Genomic DNA, 21,998 nt, shown 5'->3' with positions numbered 1-21,998 from the left:
TGATTTGGTGAAATGCTATGCCCAAGATTACCATCCGAGTTGCCGTCGGGGAAGTGGCTCAAATAGCCTCGGCTATCACTTCCTTTTGACGGCCGTGATGGTCAAGCGGATTAAGGCGCCCTGTAGTTACCAGTTGCGTTGCTTCTGGGAGTATGGGTTCGAGTCACTTCTGGGGTGTGAGTTTTCATTCGCATATAGTCCTGGGGACCATTCAGGCTTGTTCGCATTTGTGTTCCTCACGTGTGCCCCAAAGAATGAGGTGATTTGGTGAAATGCTATGCCCAAGATTACCATCCGAGTTGCCGTCGGGGAAGTGGCTCAAATAGCCTCGGCTATCACTTCCTTTTGACGGCCGTGATGGTCAAGCGGATTAAGGCGCCCTGTAGTTACCAGTTGCGTTGCTTCTGGGAGTATGGGTTCGAGTCACTTCTGGGGTGTGAGTTTTCATTCATATATATATATATATATATTATTAAATATGACCGAAAAAGTAAGATTAATAATTCTAACACGAATTTTCTCAATCTTTCGTACATTACGCTTCACTGTTGGAGGTAAATCAAAAATCACTTCTCCAAAATTCATTTTTATTTCTAGTCTGACGCGACACGGGCGCGTTTCGTAAAACTTATTACATTTTCAAAGACTTCACAAATACACAACTGATTAGAACTTACGTCTCTCTGATATTATATCTACATTTGAGTGAGGTGGGAAGGGTGATGTGGCATTAACACAAGACAGAACAGGAGGGGATATTAATAGGGTATTAAAAGTATCAACACAAGACAGAACAGAAACAATGGGTATTGAATAGAAGTGTTTGTAGAAAGCCTATTGGTCCATATTTCTTGATGCTTCTATATTGGAGTGGAGTCTTGAGGTGGGTAGAATATAGTTGTGCAATAATTGGCTGTTGATTGCTGGTGTTGACTTCTTGATGTGTAGTGCCTCGCAAACGTCAAGCCGCCTGCTATCGCTGTATCTATCGATGATTTCTGTGTTGTTTACTAGGATTTCTCTGGCGATGGTTTGGTTATGGGAAGAGATTATATGTTCCTTAATGGAGCCCTGTTGTTTATGCATCGTTAAACGCCTAGAAAGAGATGTTGTTGTCTTGCCTATATACTGGGTTTTTTGGAGCTTACAGTCCCCAAGTGGGCATTTGAAGGCATAGACGACGTTAGTCTCTTTTAAAGCGTTCTGTTTTGTGTCTGGAGAGTTTCTCATGAGTAGGCTGGCCGTTTTTCTGGTTTTATAGTAAATCGTCAGTTGTATCCTCTGATTTTTGTCTGTAGGGATAACGTTTCTATTAACAATATCTTTCAGGACCCTTTCCTCCGTTTTATGAGCTGTGGAAAAGAAGTTCCTGTAAAATAGTCTAATAGGGGGTATAGGTGTTGTGTTAGTTGTCTCTTCAGAGGTTGCATGTCTTTTCACTTTCCTTCTTATGATGTCTTCGATGAAACCATTGGAGAAGCCATTATTGACTAGGACCTGCCTTACCCTACAGAGTTCTTCGTCGACTTGCTTCCATTCTGAGCTGTGGCTGAGAGCACGGTCGACGTATGCGTTAACAACACTCCTCTTGTACCTGTCGGGGCAGTCGCTGTTGGCATTTAGGCACATTCCTATGTTTGTTTCCTTAGTGTAGACTGCAGTGTGGAAACCTCCGCCCTTTTCCATGACTGTTACATCTAGAAAAGGCAGCTTCCCATCCTTTTCCGTCTCGTAAGTGAAACGCAGCACGGAACTCTGCTCAAATGCCTCCTTCAGCTCCTGCAGATGTCTGACATCAGGTACCTGTGTAAAAATGTCGTCAACATACCTGCAGTATATGGCCGGTTTCAAGTTCATGTCGACTAAGACTTTTTGCTCGATGGTACCCATGTAGAAAAGGAATTTGTGGACTTACTGCGGGGCACACGGGCCACAGGGATAAGAGCCTCGTTGGACGTAGAATCGCTGTTTACCAACGTACCTGTGGACGAGACAATCGGAATGATAGCCGACAGAGTGTATCGTGATCCAGCCTGTACTCTTCTTGACATGCCAGAAAGTATTCTGAGGAAACTACTCCAAGCTTGTACTAAAGAGGCACCCTTCTTGAGCCCGGATGGGCACATGTATAAGCAAGTAGATGGGGTCGCCATGGGTTCTCCCCTAGGTGTCCTGTTTGCAAACTTCTACATGGGTACCATCGAGCAAAAAGTCATAGTCGACATGAACTTGAAACCGGCCATATACTGCAGGTATGTTGACGACATTTTTACACAGGTACCTGATGTCAGACATCTGCAGGAGCTGAAGGAGGCATTTGAGCAGAGTTCCGAGCTGCGTTTCACTTACGAGACGGAAAAGGATGGGAAGCTGCCTTTTCTAGATGTAACAGTCATGGAAAAGGGCGGAGGTTTCCACACTGCAGTCTACACTAAGGAAACAAACATAGGAATGTGCCTAAATGCCAACAGCGACTGCCCCGACAGGTACAAGAGGAGTGTTGTTAACGCATACGTCGACCGTGCTCTCAGCCACAGCTCAGAATGGAAGCAAGTCGACGAAGAACTCTGTAGGGTAAGGCAGGTCCTAGTCAATAATGGCTTCTCCAATGGTTTCATCGAAGACATCATAAGAAGGAAAGTGAAAAGCCATGCAACCTCTGAAGAGACAACTAACACAACACCTTTACCCCCTATTAGACTATTTTACAGGAACTTCTTTTCCACAGCTCATAAAACGGAGGAAAGGGTCCTGAAAGATATTGTTAATAGAAACGTTATCCCTACAGACAAAAATCAGAGGATACAACTGACGATTTACTATAAAACCAGAAAAACGGCCAGCCTACTCATGAGAAACTCTCCAGACACAAAACAGAACGCTTTAAAAGAGACTAACGTCGTCTATGCCTTCAAATGCCCACTTGGGGACTGTAAGCTCCAAAAAACCCAGTATATAGGCAAGACAACAACATCTCTTTCTAGGCGTTTAACGATGCATAAGCAACAGGGCTCCATTAAGGAACATATAATCTCTTCCCATAACCAAACCATCGCCAGAGAAATCCTAGTAAACAACACAGAAATCATCGATAGATACAGCGATAGCAGGCGGCTTGACGTTTGCGAGGCACTACACATCAAGAAGTCAACACCAGCAATCAACAGCCAATTATTGCACAACTATATTCTACCCACCTCAAGACTCCGCTCCAATATAGAAGCATCAAGAAATATGGACCAATAGGCTTTCTACAAACACTTCTATTCAATACCCATTGTTTCTGTTCTGTCTTGTGTTGATACTTTTAATACCCTATTAATATCCCCTCCTGTTCTGTCTTGTGTTAATGCCACATCACCCTTCCCACCTCACTCAAATGTAGATATAATATCAGAGAGACGTAAGTTCTAATCAGTTGTGTATTTGTGAAGTCTTTGAAAATGTAATAAGTTTTACGAAACGCGCCCGTGTCGCGTCAGACTAGAAATAAAAATGAATTTTGGAGAAGTGATTTTTGATTTACCTCCAACAGTGAAGCGTAATGTACGAAAGATTGAAAAAATTCGTGTTAGAATTATTAATCTTACTTTTTCGGTCATATTTAATAATATATGTCTACAGGAAAGACTGCTACCAAAATATATATATATATATATATATATATATATATATATATATATTTTTCTGGGTGAGCCTCCGGGGCTCACCCAGAAAATGGTGTTTCATTACATTCAACTCTGGTTTTCTGGGGGGAGCCCCGTCGGCTCCCCGGAGCTTTACCGGCTGATATGCTAATGTCAGACTTTGGCATCAGTCATGTGTATGGAATTCTAGGGCCTACCGGGGACCATGAGCCAGAACCTGGCCCCCTCAGAGAGGCAAGGGGAGCAATGGCCTATAGAAACTCCCGTGTGGTTGGAAGCATTCTATGTCTGCCATCGACTGGGTCAAGCATCCAGAAAGGTAAGCATTCCAAAACAAACCCCTATTCTGGTGAAAATTGCTACCTAAAGCCGAACTAGTGGATAGAACTCTTCAACAGAAAACAAGGAAACTAGTATGACGTCATACGTCACCGCGCCGCTGTCTGCGCAGCTCCCCTCTCCCCGGGAGGGGGAAGGGGGAGCCCCAGACCTCCCACGCCGGCTATCCACCCATCAGTTCTGAGGCTGATGCTATAGGCAACGGTTATGTGCTCCGGCTCCAGTGGTTGTTTCAGCACTGTACCTAGAGTGTGGTGTCTGTTTTCTAGGTGGTGTGTGAGCCGGGAGTGATTCTTCAGTACTCGGGCTGCATGCGCCTAGGGTTCCCTTCCCTAGGTGCCCTGTAAGTACTGCCCTTGGGGCTTGGGGCCATCTTCCACAAGTTCCTTGGGTCCTGCCCCTGCTTGGCCGTTTACTGCTTGGTTTTCGGCTGCTCTTTGTGTGCTCGGGTGTTCTGTCTCCCTTGTTTGCCTTAGAGTAAGGGGCAGTTTTTGCACTGGTGGGGCACAGGGTACTGTGCAGCTTGTCTTTACCAATCATAACGGCCGGCTCTGTTCCGCTTGGGTACGCTGTCCTCTTGCGGCGTTTTCTTTTTCTTTTTGTTTATCTACCTGGTGGGGGGTCTGCCTTCGTTGGTTGCTTCGGTTCCATCTCCTTGTGCCGCCTGGGTTTCGGTGGTCGCGCCCGAGATCTTCCCGCGGCTCCGCCTTTTTCCTGGGCTCGGAGGGGCCTTGTCGGGGCTGCTTATGTTCTGCCTCGCGGTCTCGCCTCCGGTTGGTGGTCGGGTGGCTTCGTGGTAGGTGTCCCACCTGCGTGCTTCTCTTGGCGGCAGTATGGGGTATTTTGGCGGTCCTTCCTTTTCCTGTCCCTTCTTAGGTGGTTACTCTTGTTAGCTTGGTTTACTCTCGGCTTGGTTTTCTGGTAGGGGTTGGGGGCCGTCGTCTTGCCACATACTGTCGCCTCTTTTCGTGCGGCGCTGGCGGAGCCGCTTCAGCTTGCCTTCGGTCTTGGTGTTGCTTCTGCACCGTTAGTCAGCTGTTTTGTGCGTCGTTTCACCTCCGGCCTGTTCGTGCGCCGCTTGCACCATCCTGGTCTCTGGTCAGCGTGCTCTGTCTTCTCCTCGGTTGGTAGTGCCCCTTCGGTTCCGGTGTGTTTTTTCGTCGGCTCTTTCCTTTGGGCCTTTGCCTCTGGGGGTCGAGTCGCTGAGTTTTCTTGCTCCTTCGGTTTTAGCGTTTTGGTTGTTTGGTGGCAGCAGTCTCCATCTTTTCTGGCGCGGGGTGGGGCTGCTGCATTCTGGAGGGGTCCAGGGTTTGTTGGTGCTTCGTTGGTCGGGCCGGGGGTGTGTCGTTTTTGTGTTCAGTGGCGGCCCTCCGCTGTTGTTTGGGTCCGGAGCGCGTTTTTCGTTGATCCGGTTCTGTTCTTCCCGGTTCGCGGGTGATAGTGTCCCGGGTGGTCAGCCGTGTTCTTGCGGCTAAGCTGCCTGTGTTCTTCCCTCATGCCTGTGGCGTTCGTGGCTTCGCTGCCGTCTGGGCGACGTGGCCTTGCGGTCTTTCGGGCATGGATTTTTGGTGTTCGTGCAGGGGCCTTGCTGCTTGTGGTTCTCGTGTTGTTCCCGGGATTTTCGGGGCTGTGGCGCCTTGGGTTGGCGTTTGCTGCTGGTTGTCTCGCCTCCTTGGGGGGTGCGTGGTGTCCGCCTCCCGGTTCTGTCCCTTTGACCTTCCTCTGTGGGTAGTTAGCTCCGGGGAGCCGACGGGGCTCCCCCCAGAAAACCAGCGTTGAATGTAATGAAACGCCATTTTTGTGGGTGAGACCCGGAGGCACCCCGGTAACCCTCCCTCCCCCCCCGGTCGGCGTTTTTCGCGTGTTTTGACATCCAGCCTCAGAACTGATGGGTGGATAGCCGGCGTGGGAGGTCTGGGGCTCCCCCTTCCCCCTCCCGGGGAGGGGGGAGCTGCGCAGACAGCGGCGCGGTGACGTATGACGTCATACTAGTTTCCTTGTTTTCTGTTGAAGAGTTCTATCCACTAGTTCGGCTTTAGGTAGCAATTTTCACCAGAATAGGGGTTTGTTTTGGAATGCTTACCTTTCTGGATGCTTGACCCGGTCAATGGCAGACATAGAATGCTTCCAACCACACGGGGGTTTCTATAGGCCATTGCTCCCCTTGCCTCTCTGAGGGGGCCAGGTTCTGGCTCGTGGTCCCCGGTAGGCCCTAGAACTCCATACACATGACTGATGCCAAAGTCTGACATTAGCATATCAGCCGGTAAAGCTCCAGGGAGCCTCCGGGTCTCACCCAGAAAATGGCGTTTCATTACATTCAACGCTGGTTTTTTGCTTCTTGGTATTCAGAAGGGATCTTTTCCCCCTCCATCTCTTTCAAATTTGAAAACTCAGATGTTTCCTTAGGCAATATTCAGCTTTCACAAGGATATGACCAAATGACAGTCAGACCAGTTGGGTATAAGTTCCCAATGTTGAGATCCTTTCAATCACCATCACCCCAGGCCATTAACCCTGGGGCAGCTTCAAACAAATTTTTGGGCTTCTAAAAATGACAAAATGTCTTTCCTGAATGACGTGAATGAGCCTAGAAATCTCAGTGACATCATCAAACTTGCTCGTTCATGCAGTGTGCGTCCCCATAGTGTCACATGTGGCATTCAATCAGCCAAAGTTGCCTCGAACTTATTCATGATTGCGACATTATTTACAATGTCTAGGATGTATTTTAGCACAATTTTTCTGTGGGGAGCCCCATTGCCTCCCTGAAGTTATCATCACTGATTAGGTGCCTTATTACCAAGCATCATCAGTTGTAGAGTTCTTTGTGCCTACCGGGAACCACGAGCCAGAACCTGGTCCCCTCAGAGAGGCACAGGAAGCAATTGCCAATGATCACTTTACATTTAAAGGATGTCATCTGTGCCACAACCAATGAAAGACACCCAGAAAGATAGGAAAATCAAAACAAACCATGCCTGGTTTAGAAATGTGACCAAAGTCCCCCAAAGTGCCAAAAGAACTCCCCCAATAACTAAAGAAACAACAAAACATAGGTAAACTAGCTCACTGCTAGTTTCCTCACTCCTTTTTTTCCTTGCTGGGGGGAGGGGGGATGGGAGGTGCCAACTGCCTTCAGTTCTTCGTAATGTGTCACCGAGCAGTTGTGTTGCTCTGGCTCCAATTCCTCATTTTCTTTGGTGTTCTCTTGCCTTTTGGCAGTGTTTATACAGAAGTGTTTGTGAGCCAGGAGTTTTAAGTGTGTCTGGGCTGCATGTGGTCAGGGTTTTCTTCCCTGTGCATTCAGTGAGTGCTACCTTTGCATGTTCAGGGTTTTCTTCCCTGGGGCATTCGGGGTATGCTTCCTTTAGAGAGGCCTCCTCCCTAGAGGCTGGTCCTTGCCTTTAAGGTAACCCAGGGGTCTTGGGCTTTCTGTCTCGCCTGGGGTTTGAGGTCATTTTCGGCTTGTGGGGCGCACTGCGGTTGTTCAGCCTGCAGCTTCCACAGATGTTCTTGAGCGTGCCAATGTTTCTCCAAGGCTGCTCGTTTGCCACAGTCTCGTCTTGGGTTTTTTCTTTTTATTGTATTTTGTAGTTTTCCTTGTGTCCTTCCTTTCACTTTATTAGGGCCTAACCTAGAGTGTATGCAGCTAAACCCCGTTACTGTCCCCCTTGACTTTTCCTTAGGCTTTGGGTGATCTGGTTGCCTGTATTGACAGGGTTTCTGGTGCTGCAGCCCCCAGTGCCTGGGCTTCCTGCAAGACTCATTCTCCCTGCAGGCCCCGGAAAACCCCTTCGGGTATGGATACCTCTTCCGAGCCCGCTCTCGCCCTGTGTGAATTTGAGGGTTTTGTCCCAGGTGATACTCAAGAACGTTCATTCTTTCAGCCTCCGCCATGCTGCTTGTTAGGTCAGTGACACCTACGACACAGAGTTGTGTGGGACTTGTTCCCTCCCATGTCCTCACGATCACCCAGTCTTCTGTGGAAGACTAGAAGTTTCAAGCAGAACGGGTTTTGCATCTGCGGTTTTCAGTCTTGCAACTTTGTGTGCCCGGATGACTACCTTGGATCTGGTCCGTTTGTGTTTTAGGGACTTGGAATTGGAGACACTCTACCTTGGTTCCGTCTGCACCTCCTCTTCCCTCTCCGGTAGGTTTGGTTTACCCCCCTTTCCCCCCTTCCCCCCCCCTGCGTCCTCAGGGAACAAAAGAGAACAAGAGGGTGATGAAGACTGCAGAGCCAGGGCCCATGCCGAATCTAAGGAGAGAGCTAGGACAACCCTCCAACACGCAAGGCAAGAGGAGAAAAACATAGAAATCGCCTCCCAGAGGATCAGTACAACTAGTTTCGGAATGGCAGATGAAGTCTTGGCAGCTGAGACCCACAGTCGATGACCCCTCACCCCCACGTCCTCCGAAAGCCAATCCAAAGACAACTCCAGAAGACCGAAGCCAAATGACCATGTGACCGGTGGTCTTCAGTCGACGAAGCAATTGAAAGAGTGGGCACCTGAGCATGAAATTGCTCCAAACCTACATCACGAGGAAGCGCAGGAGCGAAGAGGCAAACATTAAGGAACTCAACCGAGCCCCCCTAAGAACACCTGCAATACTGAAGAGACCTCCCACCACTCAAGCGTGCGGGAATGACAAAAACCATGCCAAGCCCCCAAAGAGAAAAGAGTGCAGTTTGCCAGCCAGGAAGACTCCGGAACTTCGTAATGCACCCAATACAGAGAAGAAGAGTCGAACTTAAAAGAAGCCGGATCCATCACAAAGGCAAAAACCGGGTCTCGCAGAAGGTATGCACCTAGAGCCTCACGAATATCCCCAAAAGAAATCCTAGAAGAAGGAAACTTCCGGAAGGACAAATCCAGGGAACCTAAAGGTACCCATTAATGAATTGAAAGGGGAGAGGATGGGGGGGGAGCTGCACCTAACTCAAACTCAAAGAGGGACGGGGGGGTTAAAAAAAAAGAACCTTCCCTGTAGCAACAATTCCTGCCCAGAAGGCACAAGTACCCAAGTAGGGTCAAGAGGAGCCCAAGCACTCAAGCGGACTCCCCCTTAGCCCCGGGAACCCCTGACAGTGGCCCTGGGGAGGTCCACTGTCGGGGGTGCACCAAGCCCTCTTCTATGCCCACCACCCCAGAAGACAAGGTAGAGTCAAAGGGAAAGGCTTCTGAGAAGGAAGGCAGCTGGAATAAACCAGAAGCCTCGGCTGGCTCAACAACCTCCGCACCCGAAACGGAAGGGACAACCCCCGAAGCCACAAGAGCCTCATCCTAAATTATACCCTGCCCTGACTCTGCAATCCTTAGACATTTTGGAGCCAGAATCAGAGGGAAAAGAGCAGGGCGAACCACGCCCACCTGGGAGGGAAGCAGGGGCACAGACAGAACCAAGGTCGAAGTGACCCCCCCCCCAAATCCTGCTCCCTAAAACCCAAATGGGGCAGCTCCAGGGCCTCCAATTGGGCAATCAACCTGGCGCATTGTAAGGAAGAGAAGCGAGCTTGCAATGCAGCCGCAGCCTGAAACCTCTCATCCACAGATGAGGAATCTGTGAACTGAAGTACAAGCAGAGAACATGTCTTGCAAGACTCCGGGTCGAAGGTGTCACCGACGCAACAGGCAGCATGACGGAGGCAGAAAAGGTGATCGTCACCCCACGGCAGGGGTGCCGAACTACTGTCAACATGCAAAAGGCGAGAGTGGACTTGGACAGATCCATGTTACCAGCCTAGCCCACGAGGGTTTACCTGGTTGATACCTGGCTGATGGGGTTCTGGGAGTTCTTCTACTCCCCAAGCCCGGCCCGAGGCCAGACTTGACTTGACGTTTACCAAGGACCGCAGGGTACATTATCCCTACAGGAAGCACCAGCACTGTGGCTCGCTAAGCCGGTAGACCCCCCTGCTTGAAAGCTGGTAAACTGACACCCAGTAGCAGTGGTCGAACCTCTGGGACAGCAGAGAAGGAGACCCAACACAACCTAGGCTAACCTAATAAGCTGCAATGCAGACCCTCTTTATCCAAAACAGGGCAAACACCCACAAAGAAAAGTAATTAGCCCTAAAACAACACTTCAAGCAAACTGGCTGTCGGAGAGAAACGTCAGCTGTCACAATGTTATAAGCAGACTGCAATCCACAGTGTGCCCTCCCCAGCCAACAATGCTTCCCTACCTGGGGCAAGATGGAATGCAAAAGATCCCCAATGTATCCCAAGGGCAGAGACAACGTCAAGCAACGAAGCACTCAACAGGGAGCAAGTCCCAAATGCCCAGGGAAGTAACCCTGATGCGCGTGGGTAGTACTTACGGAGCACCCTATGAAGGCTCCCATGCAGCTCCGAGCACAAAGAGCACTTGGCTAACACCCCACACACACAGATGGCACTGCCACACAAGGCAAAATCCAGACAGGAAAGTGAGGCCAGAGGTGTCCTGTGACCACCAAGTACAGATCACAGGATGGGTGGGGTGGGGGGGGGGGGGGGGTGAAAGAGCCTCTAACAAGCTGGAGTACTAGTTTGTGCACAGAGTTACTAGTTTCTTCATTTCTTTCTCTTTGTGAAAAGTTCTTCACTTTTTCGGGTGGTAGATTCCATTTTACCAGCTTACTTGTTTTAGAGCTCTTGTCTCTGGGACACTGCCCTGATCAATGGCAGAATATAACAAGATATGTACATGTAGAGTGCTCATACGCCATTGCTCCCTGCGCCTCTCTGAGGAGGCCATGTTTTGGCACATGGTCCCAGGTAGGATAAGAACTCCAAGTGACTGATGACCCCAAACTAATAAAGCACGTAATCAGTTTGAATAGCTTCAGGGAGCCTCCGGGGCTACCCCCAGAAAACCAGCGTTGAATGTAATGAAACGCCAGTTTCCGGATGAGCTTGGAGGTTACTTGAAGCTGTCTTACTGATGAAGTGCCATATTAGTTGGAGTCAATAGTCACAGAGTTCTTGTATGCCTGCCAGGGACCATAAGCCAGAACTTGGCTCCCCCTCAGAGAGGTGCAGGGAGCAATGGCTCATGAACAATTTACATTTAAAGTATGTCATCTTGCCATCGACCATGGAAGCACCCAGAAAGGTAGATAAATCAAAACAGACTACTGCAGGGTTGAAAAATGAGACCAGAGCCTTCAAAATGTCAAAATGTCAACTCCTTCAACAAGAAAACAAAGAAGCAAGACTTTGTCAAACCAGCCCCCAACTAGTTCCTTTTGGAACTAGAGGTGGAGGAGGTGGTTCCAAACCACCTCCTTTTTGGTGGGGGTAGGGGAAGGAGGGGAGCCAGCCTAGATCAGCTGAGTCTTCCTTCCCCTTCAAGTGTGGTTTGCCCTTCCTCTCTTCCTCGTCCCTGCTTCTGGCCACAAAGTGTCCAAGGGTTTCGGGGTCAGGGCAGGGTTTATCTCGGGCTGTGGCTCGGCCAACTTTGTGGGTTGCCCCTTCCAATTCGAGTGCAAAGGCAGTCGAGCCAGCTAGTCCCACCAAGTTCTCCTTTCAGGTCCCACTGGGTTCTCCATTCAGCTTTATGAGATGGGGAGGGGAGGGGGAAAATGGAAGTTCATTACACACACACACTTTATGCCCATCATGCCCAGTTTTGTTTGCTTTTCTTAAATAGCTCTGTCCATGTTTCTTATAATGCTACATGGAATTTAAACAACCTTGTCTTACTTTTAAACCTATTTAAAAGCTTTATCTCCCATTTACCCTTGATTGAGAATTATGACATTTCAGACTTACGCAAGATAAATCAGTTTGCCAAGAAATCCTTGAACACAGGGATGATTATTGTCGGTGGGGGCATCATCAAACATCACATCTGTAATGCCAACCTTATGGTAAGACAAATTACCAGTTAACACTGGCTTTATTCCCAAGAGTAAACCGAGGTTAAGCATGCTGCCGGATTGCCATTCTTAAATGTTTATTATAATTTACCCTTTAGCTATCTATTTCCATATTTTGTTTTCTGGGAGAGCCCCCTCAATAGCTTCTTTGCAGACATTGAGGTGACAATACTGTGGCTGAAGATATGATGACCAAACCACACATCACAAAGTGAAGAAACGACGTTCAGTCCGTCCTGGACCATTATCAAGCTGTGGGAAAGAAGAGAGGAAGGTACAGGCAGATATAAGGTAAGAGAGTGAGGTGAGGAGCAGGTAAGAGAAAGGTAAGAATAGGATGAATGTAAGAATAAGGTGGGAATAGGATGAATGTAAAAATAAGGTAGAATAGGATGAATATGAGAATAGGATGAACATAAGAATAGGATAAATGTAAGAATAAGAAAAATAGGAAGGTAAGAATAAGAAAAGGGGGTAGGAATAAGCAACAGAGGCAATGTTTAAATCAGATCATGTTAATTAATAAGAAGGTTAGAGCACTCAAGTATATACTGTGAAAGGGAAGAGTCAACACCAACAAAGCCAGGACTAAGGTTCATTTTGGGTAGGCTGTGTATCAGAGTCAATCCAACACAATGGCATCTGTGAAGAGTAGAGGCACAAAAGATTACCTTAGAAGAAGACCAATCACTGGATGATTAGAGTCCCTAACTTGACAGAAGAGCGCATTGTTTGTGCCTGCAGACTTAACACTTCTTTTGTGTTCCTTCACCACTGCACTGCGCAACACACCTTGAAGCTCTTAATGGGTTGTGCGCAATGCGCCTCAAGGATCTCATAGGGATAGCGTACGATTCAAAGCTGACACGTGGGGACGCGGGTACGAAATGCATGCCTGAGGCTTCCAGTGATCGTCTGCCATTTTGACAAAAATCCTAGCCTGCCCCAAGGCAATGGTAAGCCTCAGTTTCAAGGAAGCAACCACGTCTGACACATCATCTACGAGCTCCTAGTCCACAGTCGGCTCTGGTCCAGCAAAACGACTCTCAGAGGACCAAATACGAGACATACTGTATGATGATGGAGCCATCAATGACGATTTAGACTACAGTCTAAAAAAAAAGACCTAACGCAGAGGTCAGGCACGAGTGAAGGGGAAGCCGAGGTGGACGATGTTGCAAGTGTGTATAGTACATGTGCCTCACCTGGCCTCCCTCGCTGCCCTGGGTCAACACCACTAGTCACCATCACCTTGTGTGTTCCTTGATGTGAGTTTATTTGGGGATACTACATGTGATGAGTCATTCTCGGGCTTCAATGACATAGGCTCCGATACAAGCAGTGTTGACAAACCGAGTACAAGCAGCGATGGTGTTACTAGGTGGGGTTTTACTGCCCCAGCAACACACCCAGGCAAGCGCCAGCATGTCATGCGGCCTGAAGACAAAGGCTACAGTGTTCCCTCAACAATAGGTGTTCGTGGTCAGCCTATATTACACAGAACACACTCATCTCCTGGCATACCCATACACAGCTCTTGCACAAGACGATGGAGCTGTGTTGTTGGGGCCCATGCTGGTGGTGCTCGTGCTGGTGTTGGCCTTGGTGTTGGCGCCAGAACCAAAACCACTGGTGTACTTGTGTGGGAGGATTGTGAGACTTTTGTCTCACAAATTTCAACATTTGATGATACTGATGTTGGTGTGACAGCCTTATTCCCCTATACTGGTGATGATATGGCTAAAGTAGATTATTTTATGACATATTTTGATTAGGAATTTATGGACCATCTTGTGGCAGAGATGAACAGATACACTCACGTCCTCATTGACTCTGGCATTTTACCTGCCTCTCGCATGACACGTTGGAAAGACACGACAAATGAGGAAATGTATGTGTTTTACATTTATCCGCTATCCCTTTTTCAAAATTTCTTTCTGCCTCTCTCCTTACTGCCGTATAGTTGTTTCTCGCATCTTTGTATCGCTGGTATGTTTGGGGGGTTTGGCCTCTTCCTATACTGATTCTATTTTTGTGTCTTTTGGTCTCTGGCCCTTTCACAATTTCTGTCGAACCAATCCTGTTTTCTGGCCCTGCCTCTCTGTTTTGGTATGAATGTTTGTGTGCCTTCCTCGTATATTTTTAAAAATTTGGCATACATTTCATTTACTTTCCTGCCTAGCAACAATTCTGTACAATTACACTCATTAAAAAAATTTTGAAGTCCCCCATAGTGACCTCTCCTTAAATCGAGTTTATCAACTGTTTCAATGTCCCCATTTTCTTCTAGATGATATCTTAAAGCATAATCAATGTCTAACAGGACGTGATCACTCTTTCCCAAGGGAGGAAGATACTGGATGTCAAATATCTCTTCTTCTTTCCTGGTGAATACTAGATCCAGTACTGACGGTATATCTCCTTCCCTCATTCTTGTGGCCTGCTTTATGTGTTGATACAAGAATGTCTCCAGAATGAGGTTCACAAATCTGCATGTCCAAAAGTCCTCCGTTCTTGCTTCATAGGCCTCCCAGTCTATTGCTTTAAAGTTGAAGTCCCCCAGTATCAACAGTCGTGATTTATCTTTATCTGCTTGTGCAATAATATCTCTCATGACCATTATGAGGCCTTCTCGTTTGTCATCCAGTTCTTCCTTTGTCCATGTGTTACTTGCTGGTGGGCTGTAGGCATTTAAAATTATCAGCTTATCATCCTGATTCCAGATCTGCAATGCCATTATGTCAATATCTCGAGGGTTTTCAAATATTAACTCTTACCTTCAGATGTTTTTTCACCAGTACAGCCACTCCTCCCTTCCTAGTTTTCCTGTCATGTCTCCAAACTGAATAACCTCTTGGGAATATGACTTCATTTATTATATTTCCTTCAAGTTTCATCTCTGATAATGCGACATTATCTGGGACCCTAAGCTGGATTATATCTTGCAACTGCAAAGTTTTTGACCTAACTCCATCTATGTTGGTATATACAATTTTCAGGAACATGTTCCCTTTTTCTTTGCTCTTTACTCCCCCTTCCACTACTGATCTTGTTGCTTTGTTTTTCTGGGGGGAGCCCCTACGGCTCCCCGGAGCTATCCATGGCTGATATGGTTACCCTAACTATTTTGCATCAGTCGATGTGGGTGGAGTTCTAGGCCTACCGGGGACCACGAGCCAGAACCTGGCCCCCTCAGAGAGGCATGGGGAGCAATGGCCCATAGAAATGCACATGTGATTTGGAGCATTCTATATCTGGCATCGACCGAGACAGGCACCCAGAAAGGTAAGCGCCACAAAACAAACCCCTATTCTGGTTAACAACAAAAATCGACAAACGAGTGGACAGAACTCCCCCAGGAAAACGAACTAACAAACATGACGTCACACGAGCCGCGCCACATGTCTGCGCAGCTCCCCCCTCCCCGGGAGGGGGAAGGGGGAGCCCCAGACCCTCGCGCTGGCGATCCCCGCCCCAGTTCCTCGGCTGATGGGTTAATGCACTGATGTGTGGCTCCAGCTCCGATCTTGTCTCAGTGCTGTGACTTGTTTGCAGTGCTGCTCTTACGGTGGGCGTGTGAGCTGGGAGTAGTATTCTCAGGTACTAGGGCTGCATGTGCTTAGGGTCGCCTTCCCTGAGTGCCCTGTAAGTACCGCCCTTGGGGCTTGGGGTTGCCTTCCACAAGTTGCCTTGGGTCTACCTGTTGGCTTTTCGCTACTTGGCGTTTGGCCATCCCGAGGGTTTAGGGGTTTTACTCCCTTGTTTACCTTGGGGTAAGTGGTAGTTATAGCACTGGTGGAGTGCAGGGTACTGCGTAGCTAGTTTTCACCTATGACAGCGGCCAGCTCTGTTCCCTCTGGGTACGTTGTCCACTTGTGTGGTTTTTCTTTTTTATTTGTTTTTGCCTGGTAGGGGGGTCTGCCTTGTGTTCCCCCCCCCCCTTATATTAGGTTCGTTTGTGTGGTGGCACCCCCTGCTTCGCCCTCGCGAGTGGACACGTCCAGTGGGTTCAGCTTTAGCAGTTTGCTTGGTAGTTTGGGGCGCCGGTTAGCAGTGCCCTGCCTGGGATAACCCTTAACAGACCCAATCTAGGGGCCCTGGTAAACCCCCCGGGGGCTCTCGGGTCCAATAGTGAAGACCCTTGCGTCCCCTCTCGCTTTGTGCGAGTTGAGGGTTGCTCTGTTCCTTTGTCTCAGGGTGACTCTCCTTGTTTTTTGCCTCCGTCATGCTGCCTGTTGGGTCGGTGACACATTCGACCCCGAGTCCTGCGAGCTTTGTTGCTTGTTCGTGACTCCATTCACCCAGTCTGCTGATGAATTCCCGTGGGTGCAAGCAGCTCGCGCGTTGCAGGGTAGGATGCTGCAACGCGCTCAGGTTTGTCGCTTTCCCGGACGCCCCAATGCTGCCCCGCTTGTGTAGGGACCCAGACTTGGGGGTTTTGGTTGCTTCGGCCTTGGTTCTTCCACGCCCCCCTTGTTTTTCCCCCTCCTGCTTCCGACCCCTGCGCATCTGCAGGCTTCGGGGCGGGGTTAGAGGTTCTGAGACTTGGGCAGTTTCGGGGGTTGCCCCGTCCGGGGTAGCTGCAGAGGCATTCGAGTCTGTTCCTTCGGCCGATGCTCCGGGGTCTGACCAGTGGGCCCCTTCTCTTCCAGCTCTCTCGGCTGCCCCGGCTTTTTCTTGTGGGGCCGGGGCTTTGGAGGTCGACTCGGCCCCAGGGCCTGGTGTAGAGGCTCCTGGGGTTGGGGAGGAGCGGCCTTGGGGGCCTTGGGCTTCATTGCGCCCCGCCTGGATTTCCGTCCTTCTGAGCGGGGCTTACTGTTGCGCGGAGTGGGGTTTTCTTTCCCCCCTCTGCGTCCGATTTGGGCTTGGGATCTGCTCCTCCCCAGGTTTGGTTCCGTGTCCCTGTGGTTTCTTCGGTTCCGTCTTCTGGAGGTTTTCGGCTTCCCGCATCTCTTCTCCTGCGGTGCGGTTGGCCTTTGCGGCTTACCTCCTGCGTGTCCCGGAGTTTGCTTCCATACTAGTTCCTTCTGTTTTGGACAGGTTGGGCTCCTTGTAGCCGTTTGGGCTCCTTGTAGCAGTTTGGGCTACTGTCACCAGTTGGGCTGCTTGTCGCCAGTTGGGCTATTTCTCACCTTGTTGGGCTCCTTGTAGCCGGTTGGGCTACTTCTCGCCTTGTTGGGCTACTTCTCGCCTGGTTGGGCTACTTCTCGCCTTGTTGGGCTACTTCTTGCCTTGTTGGGCTACTTCTCGCCTGGTTGGGCTACTTCTCGCCTGGTTGGGCTACTTCTCGCCTTGTTGGGCTACTTCTCGCCTGGTTGGGCTACTTCTCGCCTGGTTGGGCTACTTCTCGCCTTGTTGGGCTACTTCTCGCCTTGTTGGGCTACTTCTCGCCTAGTTGGGCTACTTCTCGCCTGGTTGGGCTACTTCTCGCCTAGTTGGGCTACTTCTCGCCTTGTTGGGCTACTTCTCGCCTTGTTGGGCTACTTCTCGCCTTGTTGGGCTACTTTTCTTGCGCGTCCTGGGCATGCGCCGTGGGAGTTTGTTTTGGTTCTGGGTGGTGTGCACACGTGTTCTGCATCCATTTTCTTTGGGGGGGGTGGCTTCGCCTCTCGCTCTCTTCTTAATCCAGTCCGTGCCCCGTTGCTTTGGGGGTGTTCTGGGGTGCCGCTGTGGGGAAGTCACGAGGTTTTTCCCCTGCGTTCTAGGGTGGGGAGCCTCCTTCGCTGCTCCCTTCCTCTCCAGCATGGACGCCCTGGCCGCCTTCAGCGCCTATGTTCAGCAGGTGAGTTGGTGCGGTTTGGCGTCTCCTTCTTCCTGACGCTGTTTTTGTTTTTGGGAGTAGGAATGGGTGTACATACGTACTTGAGAACGTGGACCGTATCACCCGAGGTGCCTACTGCAGGGCTATTAGCCCATACTGGGCAGCTCTTGTTCTCTCCACCTGATTCCTTCCTCGGTTCACGGGTGTCTGCGGGTGGCCTCTTGGCCCTTCCGAGGCGGCTCCTGCCTGTACTCCTCCTGCCCCTCTCCTATGCTTGTCTAACCTTGCTTGAGTTCGAGGCCCCGCCTCCACCTTGTTCCACAGTGCAACGGTGGGGGTGCCTGTTTGGTAGTACGTTTTCCTGTGTCGGAGGTTTTGTGTTCGCCTTCTTGTGCTTGCAGGTTGGGTTCTGGCTCTTTGGTTCCGCCTCTCCCCTGTCGTTTGCCTGTCGGGCGGATTCTGTGCTTCTTGGGCGCTCTCATCTCTGCTCCTGGGGCTGTGTATAGGGTCAGCCCATGTTGGGCTGCCTAATGTGTTCCTTTGATTGCCTGTTACACTGCACACGTTTCTTCTACCGTCCCTGTGGCTCAGTTGGGTGCTTGGTTTCCGCCTGTGTCCCCTTGTGTGCCACTTGTGTACGATTTATCTATCTTCTCTGTCGCTTCCTAGGGGAGTGTGGTGACATATTGCTGCGGTTTTGGTAGTGCAGCTGCGTGTCTGGGTTGGTTGTGGCTTTATGTTCGGCCCTTCCATGCTCCCTCTGGAGCTCTCCTTCCTTGCCGGTCTTGCTGTGCCGGGCCTGGTTTTTCCATGTTCCTTGGATTCTCTGTCTTGTCCTCGCCTCATTGTGCTGGCTGGGGATGAGCTTGGGGTCTTCGTCTCGCTCCTCGCCTATCCTCCGGTTTCGGTGCAAGTTCCAGAGCCTAGTGGGCTCCCTTCCTTCATGTTTTTCACGGCTGCCCCGGGGTTTTTCTTGACGCTGGGGCTTTGAGGGGACAGCTCGGCCCCGGGGCCTGCAGGGTGGGTTCCCGGGGCTGGGGTGGGGCTAACGTGAGGGGCCTCAGGCCCTGTTGGTCCCCGCTAGGGTGTTTCTACCCCTTTGGGCGGGGCTTTCAGTTTTATGGTGTGGGGTTTTTCCGTTCCCCCTCTCCGCACATCCTTTGTGGGCGTCGGCCCCTCCCTGGGCTCGGTTCCTTGTCCATTGTGCCCGTTGTTTCCGCCCTGTCGGTGGGTGCTTTTCTACGGTCTTCGCCCCTGTTTTCCGGGACGGGCTTTCTCTGTCGTGTCCCGCTCTTCTTGGGGTTTCTGCATGACTTTTGGTCTCGGGTGCGACGGGGTTTTTGTGCCTTCGTCCTTTGTGTTTGCTTCTTTTTGTTCTCGAAGGTTCGGGGCGGTTTTGCTCCTTCCCGTTTTCTGGTACGTCTGTCGTCATTCGGTTGAGCTTCCCTACGGTCCTTTCTAGGGCTTGTGGGTCCTCTTCCCGGCAGCTTCTGGGTGTTAGGCCTTCTTGTTCTTTTGTGCATCTCTTCTCTTCGCGCTGTCTCGGCGCTACTCGTTTTCCTGGGGGCGATTTTGCTCCTCTTAATGAGTCTTTTCGCTCCTGCCCTTCTGCGGGATGTTGGTGCGGGGCGGCTCCTTATGCCAGTTCCTTACCTGTCAGCTGCACTTGTGGCGGTGAACTTGCACGCTTGTGGCATTTTCGTTTTGGTCCTGCGTTTTCTTTTCCCTCCTGGGGCTGTCATAGGATTGGCTTGCGGAGGATGTAGAGGCGCTTGGGGCCGTTCCTGGGTCTGGCACCTTGGTTTCTGCTGCTAGCTTTCAGTGTCGATATTCCTTCTGCGCCGTTTCGCAGGCTGTATCGTGCGTTGTTTCACCTCCGGCCTGCTTATGCACTGCCTGTGTCGTCCTGGTCTTTGGACAGGGTGCTCTCCTGTTTTTCTTTTCCTTGGTGGTTGTGGCTCCTTGGGGTCAGGTTTGCTTTGCCTCGGCTTTCTTTTTATGTTGGCATTGGCTTCTGGGGGTCGTGTGGCAGAGCTTCTTGCTCCTCTCAGGAGCAGTGGTTTTTGGCTCCTATGGTCATGGTCATAGGTTTCTTCGTCTGCGGCCATTCTCCCTTTTTTCTGGCAAATGATGTGCCTGCTGCTTTCCGGAGGGGTCCTTGGGTTGTTGTCTCGACTTCGTGTTGAGGATTGGTTCACAGACCGCCTCCCGGGTATGTCCCCTTGTTTTCTTAGGTAGTCTTTGGTTAAGTAGCTCCGGGGAGCCATAGGGGCTCCCCCCAGAAAACCAGCATTGAATGTAATGAAACGGCATTTTCTGGGTGAGTCCCTGAGGCTCCCCCGGCACCCTCCCGCCCTCCGGTCGGCGGGTTTTCTGGGGGGAGCCCCGTCGGCTCCCCGGAGGTTTACCGGCTGATATGCTAATGTCAGACTTTGGCATCAGTCATGTGTATGGAGTTCTAGGGCCTACCGGCGACCACGAGCCAGAACCTGGCCCCCTCAGAGAGGCAAGGGGAGCAATGGCCTATAGAAACCCCCGTGTGGTTGGAAGCATTCTATGTCTGCCATTGACCGGGTCAAGCATCCAGAAAGGTAAGCATTCCAAAACAAACCCCTATTCTGGTGAAAATTGCTACCTAAGCCGAACTAGCAGATAGAACTCTTCAACAGAAAACAAGGAAACTAGTATGACATCATACGTCACCGCGCCGCTGTCTGCGCAGCTCCCCCCTCCCCGGGAGGGGGAAGGGGGAGCCCCAGACCTCCCACGCCGGCTATCCACCCATCAGTTCTTCGGCTGATGCTATAGGCATCGGTTATGTGCTCCGGCTCCAGTGGTTGTTTCAGCACTGTACCTAGAGTGTGGTGTCTGTTTTCTAGGTGGTGCGTGAGCCGGGAGTGATTCTTCGGTACTCGGGCTGCATGCGCCTAGGGTTCCCTTCCCTAGGTGCCCTGTAAGTACTGCCCTTGGGGCTTGGGGCCACCTTCCACAAGTTCCTTGGGTCCTGCCCCTGCTTGGCCGTTTACTGCTTGGTTTTCAGCCGCTCTTTGTGTGCTCGGGTGTTCTGTCTCCCTTGTTCGCCTTAGAGTAAGGGGCAGTGTTTGCACTGGTGGGGCGCAGGGTACTGTGCAGCTTGTCTTTACCAATCATAGCGGCCGGCTCTGTTCCGCTTGGGTACGCTGTCCTCTTGCGGGGTTTTCTTTTTCTTTTTGTTTATCTACCTAGTGGGGGGGTCTGCCTTCGTTCTTGCCCCTTGTGTCCCTTGTGTTCTGAGTATTTTCTGGTGGTACCCCTGCTAGGTCCCCGTGAGTGTACACGTCCCGGGGGTTCAGCTCTTAGAAAGTTGTTTGGTAGCTTTGGGTGCCGGTTAGCAGTACCCTGCCTGGGATTACCTGAGCGCGAGTCCTCTTAAAGTAAACGCTCGGGACCCTGGAAAACCCCTGGGGGCGCGCGGGTCCGATGGATGTGACCCCAGAGTCCCCCCCCCTCGCTTCCAGCGAGTTTGAGGGTTGCTCTCACCCTTTGTCTCTGGGTGACTCTCTGTTTTGCCTCCGTCTGCTGCCTGTGGGGTCGGTGACACCTTCAACCCGGAGTCCTGCGAGTTTGGTTGCTCGTTGTGGCTCGGTTACCCAGTTGTGCTAACAAAGCGGGTGCGGGCAGCAGGGGCGTTGCACTTGAGCCTTGGTGGTGGCAACTTTCTCGTGGTTTCCTCCCCGGGAGCCCCGGGGCTGCCCCGTTGTAGTTCGTTTTGGGACTTGGGGGTGTTGGTTGCTTCGGTTCCATCCACGCCCCCTTGTCTTTCCCCTGGTTCACCCTTCCTGCCTGCATCCGGTTCCTTACCGTCTGTAGGTTCGGGGCGGGGTTTTTGGTGTTGAGACTCGGGCAGTCTCGGGGAATTCCCCTTCCGGGGTAGTGACGGGGGCATTTGAGCCTGTTCCTACAGCCGTGTTGTATGAGTCTGCCAGTGGGCTCCCTTCCTTAGTGTTTTCACGGCTGCCCCGGTTTTCTGGTACGGCCGGGGCTTTGGGGGAACGGCTCGGCCCCGGGGCCTGTCGTGTAGGTTCCCGGGGCTGAGGAGGGGCTGACTTGGGGGGGCCTTGGCCCCGTTAGACCCCGTGGGGGTTTTTATCCCCCTCTAGGCGGGGCTTGTGGTTACGCGGAGTGGGGTCTTTCCTCCCCACTCGCCGTACGTGCTGTTGGACGTCGGCCCCTCCCCGGGCTCGGTTCCTTGGCCTTTGAGTCGGTTGGTTCCGTCCTGTGGGTGGATGTTTCCTCCCACCCGTTTTTTGGACGGTGTTTTTGTCATGTTTCCCCGTTCGATGGGGTTCTGCGTGACTTCTGATCTCGGGTGCGCCTGCGCCTTCGTATGCCTTCGGGACTAGTG

General features: G+C 50.9%; 1 protein-coding gene across 2 annotated transcripts in view; it reads left to right on the top strand.

Annotated features, from left to right (window-relative positions):
* The window catches only part of LOC138349849 (probable deoxyhypusine synthase), a gene marked incomplete at its 5' end in the record, with an annotated part of 184,866 nt that overhangs the window by 60,880 nt on the left and 101,988 nt on the right, over positions 1-21,998 (top strand). For both annotated transcript variants that reach the window (XM_069323834.1, XM_069323832.1), the window contains 1 exon segment: positions 11,741-11,844. In XM_069323834.1, the coding sequence (XP_069179935.1) occupies positions 11,741-11,844 (104 nt within the window).

This window comes from Procambarus clarkii, chromosome 13 (genome assembly GCF_040958095.1).
Source record: "Procambarus clarkii isolate CNS0578487 chromosome 13, FALCON_Pclarkii_2.0, whole genome shotgun sequence".
Classification (NCBI taxonomy): Eukaryota; Metazoa; Arthropoda; class Malacostraca; order Decapoda; family Cambaridae; genus Procambarus; species Procambarus clarkii.
This window is presented reverse-complemented; position numbering and strand designations above follow the sequence as displayed.